Source organism: Ochlerotatus camptorhynchus, unplaced genomic scaffold, assembly GCF_037179485.1.
Source record: "Ochlerotatus camptorhynchus isolate MF236.1 unplaced genomic scaffold, CSIRO-AGI_Acam_v1.1 ptg001447l, whole genome shotgun sequence".
Classification (NCBI taxonomy): Eukaryota; Metazoa; Arthropoda; class Insecta; order Diptera; family Culicidae; genus Ochlerotatus; species Ochlerotatus camptorhynchus.
In genome coordinates this window covers 3,430-12,907 of record NW_027041707.1, presented here as the reverse complement: position 1 = coordinate 12,907, position 9,478 = coordinate 3,430, and the positions used below count along the sequence as shown (strand labels likewise).

Sequence of the window (9,478 nt, the reverse complement as noted above, 5' to 3'; positions counted from 1 at the left end):
TTCTGCTTGACAGCTCAGCCAAACTAACGAAAGGGTGTCAGGATCTACCAGCATGAGATTTCAGGAACAACTGAAATTCGCACTAAGTGGTTGAGCTACTGAACTAGTATAAGTGTAAACAGTCCACTAAATCGGCTTCTACATGTCTATAGGAAATTTCTTTCTCCAAAAAAAAAAAACGACACATTTTTCAACCTCTGATTTATCTGCTGCAACTCAGTTGTGTTTATTTTATCTTTACTTCACTAATGCCGAAAGGATATTTTCTGGGTTTTTAAAATGTGTTGTTTGATCATATTTGCTGTTGTCCCCGTTTGTCCTTCGGTGCTGCTGCTGCACTTATTCGTTCTTCGTATTGCCAATTCGGACCAAGAATAGTAGCATCGCAATTTTGGATGCCAATTTCGTCTGAATCGGTACTTTCCTACACTACGAAGACGTGCGGCTCCGCAAGGTGCGGGGAAACGGCAGATTCTGCTTTTTATTTAAAAAAAAACGGTTAATTTTGCATTTCACACACTAAACAGCTATCTACCATTTTTGTCACATTGAAACTTCGTTACGTGCTGTTATTTTTTTAAATTTTATTGTGTAGATTTATTTCTTCGATAAATGTTCTCCTCTTTGACACACTGTGCATTTTCTGTTTGTTTCGCTTCTTATGGTTAATTTTTGTGTGGAGTTTGTATTTTGTGATGAAGAGTGAAACGGAATTCGTACTCTGAACTTACGGTGGCTTAATTATAATACCATTTTGTGTTGACTTTGGAATTAATCGTACTTAAGGATTAGGGATTAGAGATAGTTTAGGAGTCCGATTCGTCGTCGTTCTCCTCGTTGTCTTCGCTATCGTTCTCCTCCTCGTCCTCTTCGTCTTCATCGTCGTCGTCGTCGTCCTCATCCTCGCTGGATTCCGCTTTTTTCTTGCCTCTGCCGCGGCCCTTTTTGGCTTCCGGCTTTTTGGCCTTGGCGGGCTTTTTTGCCGCCACCTTCGGTCTTCCCCGGCCGCGCTTCGGCGATGGTTCCTCGTCCGACACTACTGCCTTGTCCTTGTCCTTCTCCTTCTCTTCGGCCTTATCCTTTGGCGAGACGGCGCGGGCTCGCTTTTTCGGAGCAACGCTGTTCTGCTACAAGGATGAGAGGGTGGGAGAAAATCCAAAACGAAAAAAAGAAAAGCGAAAGTTGATTACTCTATCGAACAAGCTTTCCACACCTGGGCGGGTGCTGGAGCGGTAGAGGTACCTTTTCGGGATTTGGAGGGCGGCCTCGACCCTTTTTCGGTTCAACGACCTCTGTGTCCGACATTTTGCCTTCCTGAGTGGTATTTCCTGGGTACTTCTATTGCACTGAAATTAGACAAAATAAAACTTTTCCCGATTACAAATGGTGTTATCTAACATTTTGCGAAAGTTTCACATCGGACAGCATCACTTTTCTTAGTTTTCTTTTTCACTGTTGAAAAAGCACGGGGACGCCATTGGACTCTCATCTCATCTCACCCACGCCGACGAGCCAGTTCGTTTTTTTTTTTTTTCAAAGGCGCATTTCCGGCACAGATAACAACATTTTCAAACATTTTCCAATCACACTTCAGTCCACTATCATTCACCTTCAACGTCCGCCATTTTTCAAGAAAATCCCATCGAGAATTTCACCGGAAAATCCATCTTTTTCGGAAGATTACCTACCTTGTGCCGTCGATCTGGCGAGCGCCGAAAAAGTTCTCAACTGGAGAAACAATTCTTACGCCTCCTTGCTGCTCCTCGATAGTATGCTACTCGATTGCTACTCACTTCCTCCAATACACAAACGACCGACAACGACGACGACGACGACGACGACGGGGGGGAGATTCCGGCATACTGTTCCTTTGGCATCACCACACGGCACTACTACAGCGACACACACCCACCGGCCGCCGCCTGCCGCGCGCGTTTGTGCTTTTCCCGAATCCCGGAGAGAAGATGCGAAAATTTTCCCTACTGCCATCCTGGGAGGTGAAAACGCACAAAGCTCTCCTTTTGGTTGGGTGTGTTTGTGAGTGAGTAGAGTACCACCCACCCCACTGCATGCACACACACTCTCACACAGGGGGTGCCGATCGTAAGGATTTTCCAACAGGGCTGAAAAATGAGAAAGTCCCGCACAAAATTTCGTCCGCTTGAAGATTTGTGGGTATTGGTCGGGATGGGGTGGTGGGTGGTAAAGTGTGCGTAAATGTTTGAGGGCCATTCATACATCACGTTAACAATTTCGGAGGACTTTTGAAGGCACGGCCGCCTGCGTGAAAAATAATTAAGTTTATATCTAAAGAATATATGTCCCTCTCCTAGAATGGCCCACCTGGTTTATGGCCAGGCCCTCGTTCATAGGGAGCTTGCGAGAAGTTTAATTAATTAGGGTAAATAGACTTTCTGTTGGCAACTGGATATTCGAGATTTTTATAGCAATGGACCCGGAACACAGTTAGGGTAGCTACTGCATTGAGGAATTTAAATACCCGGTTTTTTCCCCATAAATACCCCAAGTAACATTACAAGTACGAGACCAAGCATGGTCTACAACAGTATGATAAACCCAAAAGTGAGACATAGATTATTATTTTGGATAACTGGTGACCTGTGGGTCTGTAGTTAGAGCAATATTCTCTATCAAATGAGCAAACGACTTGGTACGAGCCCTTCCGATGTCGATGAAACTTTCAGCATGTCTTCAGTGTGGGAAATTATGATGTTTCCACAGATAACGATACAATTTTGACTCAAGACTAATTTTTGAAAAGGGTGTGGATTTTTCAAAAAAATCCTAACTCTAAAACCGTACTGTATCAAAATTGAGTCTGAGAAGAAGTTGTAGTAAATTGATTGGACTTTATAAAGGGAAAAAATATACACTGAAAAAAATAGTTAAATAAAAAAAATATTAAATGTGGATTTCTTTACATTCTAACGTATGATTTTTTTCATTGTTTTTCTGAGATGACCTTATGTCATAAGACAATTTATAAAGGTTTATCCAAGATGGAGTAATGTCAAATAAAAAAAAGTTCCTGGAAGAAAAACTTTTGACGAATTTTTCAAATTCGATGAATTAGAATGAATAAGAATATTACAATAATTGAATGTGATTCTTTAGGTCATAACAAATCAAAATGATCTTGCTGAAAAAAATAATGTAAGGTAGCCATTTTTAAGATATTGTAGAAATAATGTTTAGAAAATTAGTATTTTCTCGAGAAAAAAAAACCCTTTTCATAAGTTTCTCGTGATTCTCCATCTACAGCGATACAATCAACAATCAATACGAAACTATCGATTTTAAATTGACTCACTACTTGTCACTTGACTAGCCTATTGGTCCCAAGCAAACGATTAGCGTACCCCATTCTAGTCGAAATTCTAGTACTACACAATGTTTGTTTTGATTCGCTATATGAAAGTTTGACAGATAAAGTGAGGGGTTCGTGGATTTTCCAATGTTTCGAGGGGTGCATCGATTAGCTTGGGACCGAAGAGGGTACCAGAGCTGAGCCAAAAAGTTGAGCTCGTTTCTTCGGGACCTTCTGGTCTTAGAGTTACCTCTATGATACAATGTCGAAGATGTGCCTTAAATTGCCTACAGGTCACGCTTTAACATCAAGAAGATTGGACGAAGAAGGATATTATATTCAATGTGGTTTGTGTCCGTTTCTACTTTCAGCTTCCAGCTCATGTCTATAGGTCTTTATAATGCACCACCAACGTAGAGTGCGCCACGCTAGTTCGAGAGGAAATGCCAACCAAACCGTTTGTTTACATCAGAGTAAGGATTTTTCACAACGCAAATTGTCTAATTTTACGATTTTCCACAGATCTGAACTGATTTGTACCTCAACTATTCACGCACAACTAATCCGGAAGATCATAACCACTAAGGCATTATTCTAATTTTTCATTTTTCTCAACAAACATATTCCTGAACATCAGCAGGATCTGTGCAAAAACGATACAGAATTAAATTTTTGAACTGTAGATCAAGTTTTGGAGCATCTCAGATAAATCAATTTATCAGGAATAGTGAAAAAGTGTTCCGCTTCTTCCTTCTCACTTCAGAAATTTCTGATCACATCACTCTTTTTGAAGTTCTCTTATTCACCACCAGAGCACAATGGGGAAAAAATGACAAAACCACGACTAAATTGAATATCTCGGCTGCCAAACGGTTTCAGTCAACATGTTATACATATTCTCAAAGGAAAAACTCTCCTGAATCGATTGGTGGTGGTCTCATTGGCCGGAGACTTTTGCGTACCAAGATAGAGGGCCGGGATCAACCCGAGTTGCCGGTAATGTAGAAAATGCCACTATCTATCGACATAATTTTAGACTTTACTTAACGTATATTACTGGAAATTGATACTAAGTATATATGGTGTAAAGACACCATATATACTAAGTACTATCAACAATCAATACGAAACTAACGATTTTAAATTGGCTCACCACTTTAGTAGCCTATTGGTCCCAAGCAAACGATTAACGTACCCTATTCTAGTTGAAATTCTATTACTACACTATGTTTGTTTTGATTCGCTATGAAAGTTTGACAGATAACATCAGGGGTGTGTGTGGATTCATGCAGAACATGCAGGGGTGAGTGAAATAGCTTGGGACTGCTTGGGACCGTTGTTCTGGTACTGAGTGAGCCAAAAATAATAATGATTTTCTTCGGGACCCAGTGGTCTTAGAGTTACCTCTATGCTGGTACTCTCTTCGGTCCCAAGCTAATCGATTCACCCCTCGAAACATAGGAAAAACCAATAACCCCTCATTTTATCTGTCAAACTTTCATAGCGAATCAAAACAAACATTGCGTAGTACTAGAATTTCGACTAGAATGGGATACGTTAATCGTTTGCTTGGGACCAATAGGCTAGTCAAGTAGTGAGCCAATTTAAAATCGTTAGTTTCGTATTGATTGTTGGCCCTACTGCTTTGAGGCAGGGCCGATGATTTGTTTTGAATTTATTTGACGTTGCGAAAAGGCTTAGCAAAAGGCGTACCATTTCCGAAGACAAGCACAACGGCTTAACAAAAAGGGCCTATCCTCATTGAAAGGCTCATTAATTTATGAAATTAAATTGTTATCGATTTTCATATATTTTTGAAAGCTTTTCGCATATTTTGGATGTTGTATACTGAGATACAGTTACTATTGTTGTTGTGAACTATATAAATGCCTAAAATACTTCAATTTGCTTGATTATGAATTGAATAGTGGCGGAAAAATTTAAAATTCATTTTCTGGTTTGTTTACGTTTTGGACATAGACCCATTTCAAATGTTACTCCAGATATACAGTGTTTTTCTATCCGGACGATGCGTAGATGCCAAAATCGATATTCGACGCCATTTTGGAATCCAATATGGCGGCCATCAGGATTCAGAAAAAGTGTCAAATACCCTAAGATCTGGGCATTTTCGGAACGGGAACAACGCGTAGATGTTGAAAATCGATATTCGACGCCATTTGTAGGGTTTTGATACTTTTTCTGAAATCATAAGCCACCATCTTGACTTTCAAGATGGCGTCGGATATCGATTTCCAGCCTCTAGATGTCACCCCAATTCCAAAAATACCCACATTGATCGATATTTTACAGTATTTCACACTTTTCCTGAACCAAAGCCGCGTCGGAACAGGTTTCTGAATTCTATACGTTACTGAGATTTCGAAAATACCCATATAGATGGGTATTTGACAATATTTCACATTTTTTTCTGAAACAGAAGTCGCCATCTGGGATTTCAAGATGGCGTCTGATTTTCGGCATCTACGTGTCATCCCCGTTCCGAAAATACTCACATTTAGGGCATTTGACACTTTTTCTGAAATCGGATGCCGCCGTCTTGAATTTCAAAATGGTGTCGGATATCGATTTCCGGCTTCTAGACGTTACCCCGATTAAAAAAAAACCGTATTGATTGGTATTTGATAGTATTTCCCACTTTTTATTAAACTGAAAGCCACCATATTGGAGCACCTGGAAAATCCTCAACTCATCGGGACATCGGAAAACAACTCGAAATCGTGCGGTGAGTCGTGCGATTAAACGATACTACGAAACTCCGAGCATCGAACGGAAGGACAAATGCGGTCAGAATGGATGTTCTATTAGTGATCAGGATCACAAGCGTGTCGTGAAAGCGTTTAAGCGGAATCCCAATGCTTCGATCAGGTATGTGGCCGAAAAGTTGAATCTGTCCAAGTCTTTCGTTCAGAGAGCCAAGGACCGAGAGGGACTGCATACGAACAAAGTGCAGAAGGCTCCACATCTTGACGAACGGAAAATGCGGTGGGAAAGTCACGGGCCCGGAAACTGTACACACAGATGCTGACGAAGCCTCATTGTCTCATCATGGATGATGAGATTTACGTCAAAGCGGACATCCAGCAGCTTCCGGGGCTACTGTTCTTCACCGTCCAACACAAGTTTGATGTTCCGGAGGAAGTAAGAAAGCAGAAACATTCAAAGTTTGCCAAGAAATACATTATTTGGTAAGCGATCTGCTTATGTGGCAAACGGAGTGCGCCGTTCGTGATTACCTGGACTGTAAACGAGAAGATCTACCTCAAGGAGTGTCTACAGAAGCGTCTGCTTCCTCTGTTGAAGCAACACGAGGGCCCTACTATCTTCTGGCCGGATCTAGCTTCATGCCAGCCACTATTCAAATGTTGTCCTGGAGTGGTACGAAGCCAACGGTGGTCACTTCCGTACGCAAGGACATGAACACCCCCCCCCCCCCCCAACGCACCCGAACTAAGGCCCATCGAAAAATACTGGGCTATTATGAAGCAGGCACTACGGGTTATATTTTATTGTCTAAAAGTTTGACAAGGATCGGCCAACTAGGTAATTTTCTACAGCGTTTTTACCGTGATGCAATTTGATGTGAGACACCCTTTATTTGACAGTATTTCCTACGTTCTCTTAAACCAGAAGCCGCCATCTTGGATTTTAAATCATCGGTCATCGATTTCCGGCCTCTAGACGTCGTCCTGATTCCATAAATACCCATATTTATGGGTATTTGACCGTATTTCCGATGGGGGCGTTTCTATCTACGATGCAGGAAAAAATGTGTTTCGGTGTGTTTATCTTCGCGCACGTTGAGTAGATAGAAAGCAGATTGATGACGATTCTGAAGATTTCCCGCAAAAACATGATGTGTGATGCAAGTTGATGCGAAAAATGAATGAAGATTTTTTGAAGATTGATTCACCTACGTTAGATTTGTTGAGCATCTAGAATTTAGATTTAGATGTGTGCCCCCCACGAATATTTCCCACTTTTTTAGAATCAGGAGCTGTTCACCCCTATTCTGTATTTCGTTTCGAACGAAATTCTCATACAAAAAAATATTTTTTTGTATGAGAATTTCGTTCGAAACGAAATACAGAATAGGGGTGGTTATCTTGGAATTGAAAATGGTGCCGGATATCACTTTCCGGCCTCTAGACGTCATCTCAATTCTTAAAATACCCATATTGACGGGTATTTTACAGTATTTCGCACAGTAAACCGGGAACCACAATCTTCGATTTTAAATGGCGTCAGAAGCCGCCATCTTGGATTTAAAAATTGTACCGGATATTGATTTCCAGTCTCTAGACGTCACCCCGATTAAAAAAATACCCATATTGTCTCGCATATTAATGGGTATTTCGAGGGGGCGACACATCTAAATCTTAATTTTAGATGCTCAAAAAATCTCACACTAGCGAATCAATCTTTGAAAAATCTTCTTGCATTTCTCGCATCTGCTTGCATCAAGCATCATCTTTTTGCAGGAAATCTTCAAAATCGTCTTCAATCTTCTTTCTATCTACTCAGCGTGCGAGCAGCTAACCACAGCACAACACAATCTTTCCTGCATCGTAGATAGAGTCGTCCCTCTCGCATTGAACTAAGAAAGACGAAACTAATCGAAAGTGGTTCTTGGTTGATGTTGAAGGGGATCTGCTCGAAGAGAAGACAGAATGACTTTCAATTGAAAGTGATGGTTGACAGCTTCGTCGTTACTTGACGATTTTCGATTGAAAGTGACTTTGTTGGGCTCTGCTTGTTAGTGTTTTCCGTGGACTTGAGGGTGAGTGTTTTGGACTGGTCGCCAAATTGCTGGGTCTCGTTGAAGAGTAAAAACTACATTTGACACCGTCTTCAACCAGAGGGTGCGCCCTTAACACTAGACAACGCTCAACACACAAAATCCAGTAGACCAGTAGGGAAATTTTAGGGTTATGAAAAGTTCCACCGGCTGGCTCGAGAATCGAACCCTCACTTCGTGGCACTTTCAATACACCTGAACGACGGGTGACGCCGCTAACCACACAACCAAGAAGCCCACCCTTCATCTAACAGTCTTGCATTGCCACCTGGCGCATCTCTTGCGTACACACTTAAGGTGGTTCGCTGTGAGATCCTTATTGTCGCTACCACTTCGAAACTTTAAGTGCACAAATATCAGCTTCCACGACACGTACTACAATGAAACCGTTACTCCACGTTTGCTGCGCTGCAGCATACATGCAGTAACAATTTCAGGTGAAATGGAACTCTTATTTCCGAGATGTGTGTAATTGAAAATTCGAGGTGGAAATGCATTTATAGCCTACGTGGTGGCCATTTGTGGACTCTACAAGGAATCACCTTAATCTAGCTCGGTAAAATCTCCAACAGCCGATTACCTCGGCATTTACTTTTGCTGATATCTATGCAAAATATCTTGTTGTTAGCTGAGATCTCAGCAAAATTTTATTTGTTAGCTGAGTCTCGGCAATTTTTTTACCGAATCTCAGCAAAATAAATTGCAGAACTACTCGGCTGTTGGAATCTCGGCGAAAAAATTTAAGTGTGTAGTATTCAACGAGTCCCTGCGATTTGCCAACCAGTCGAAAACACTCACCCTTAAGTTAATCACTAACATGTCCGATGATACGATGCAACGCATTTTCAAACATCTTCATATTCACCCATAGCTCGTACTTTCCAAGCTTCCCCAACTATTAACCAAATTTCCTCTGCACACCGAGTAACAAAACTTACTTCGTCTTTATAAGTGCAATCGTTTTATCGTTGATTTCCCATAAACTCCGTCATATCAACAATCAATACGAAACTATCGATTTGAAATTGGTTCACTACTTGACTAGCCTATTGGTCCCAAGCAAACGATTAACGTATCCCATTCTAGTCGGAATTCTAGTACTACACAAGGTTTGTTTTGATTCGCCATGAAAGTTTGACAGATAAAATGAGGGGTTAGTGGATTTTCCTATGTTTCGAGGGGTGAATCGATTAGCTTGGGACCGAAGATAGTACCAGAGCTGAGCCAAAAAGTTGACCACGTTATTTCGGGACCTTCTAGTAGAGTTACCTCTATGCTTCAACTAGCTTCAGTAGTTCTCTAAATTACACTAAGCATCTCAACACTGATCT

General features: G+C 41.2%; 1 protein-coding gene across 2 annotated transcripts; it reads right to left on the bottom strand.

Annotated features, from left to right (window-relative positions):
• Positions 1–546: 546 nt before the first annotated feature.
• On the bottom strand, positions 547–1,743 carry LOC135717034 (nucleolin-like). Of its 2 annotated transcripts, none has more exons than XM_065239048.1 (3): positions 1,689–1,743; positions 1,243–1,346; positions 547–1,124 (listed from the first exon to the last, which is right to left on the bottom strand). In XM_065239048.1, exons 2-3 carry the CDS (start codon positions 1,303–1,305, stop codon positions 807–809), a joined length of 381 nt encoding a protein of 126 aa, XP_065095120.1. In that variant the 5' UTR covers positions 1,306–1,346; positions 1,689–1,743; the 3' UTR covers positions 547–806. The 2 variants fall into 2 exon arrangements, with proteins under 2 accessions (XP_065095120.1, XP_065095119.1); XM_065239047.1 differs by having other exon boundaries at positions 557–1,127; positions 1,689–1,738.
• Between the last annotated feature and the right edge of the window lie 7,735 nt (positions 1,744–9,478).

Excerpts from the sequence above, each read along its gene's own strand:
- LOC135717034 (XM_065239047.1), bottom strand. The coding sequence starts at position 1,305 with ATGTCGGACACAGAGGTCGTTGAACCGAAAAAGGGTCGAGGCCGCCCT. Across the intron at positions 1,128-1,242 it reads GCCCTCCAAATCCCGAAAAG|CAGAACAGCGTTGCTCCGAA; the intron begins GTACCTCTACCG and ends TCATCCTTGTAG.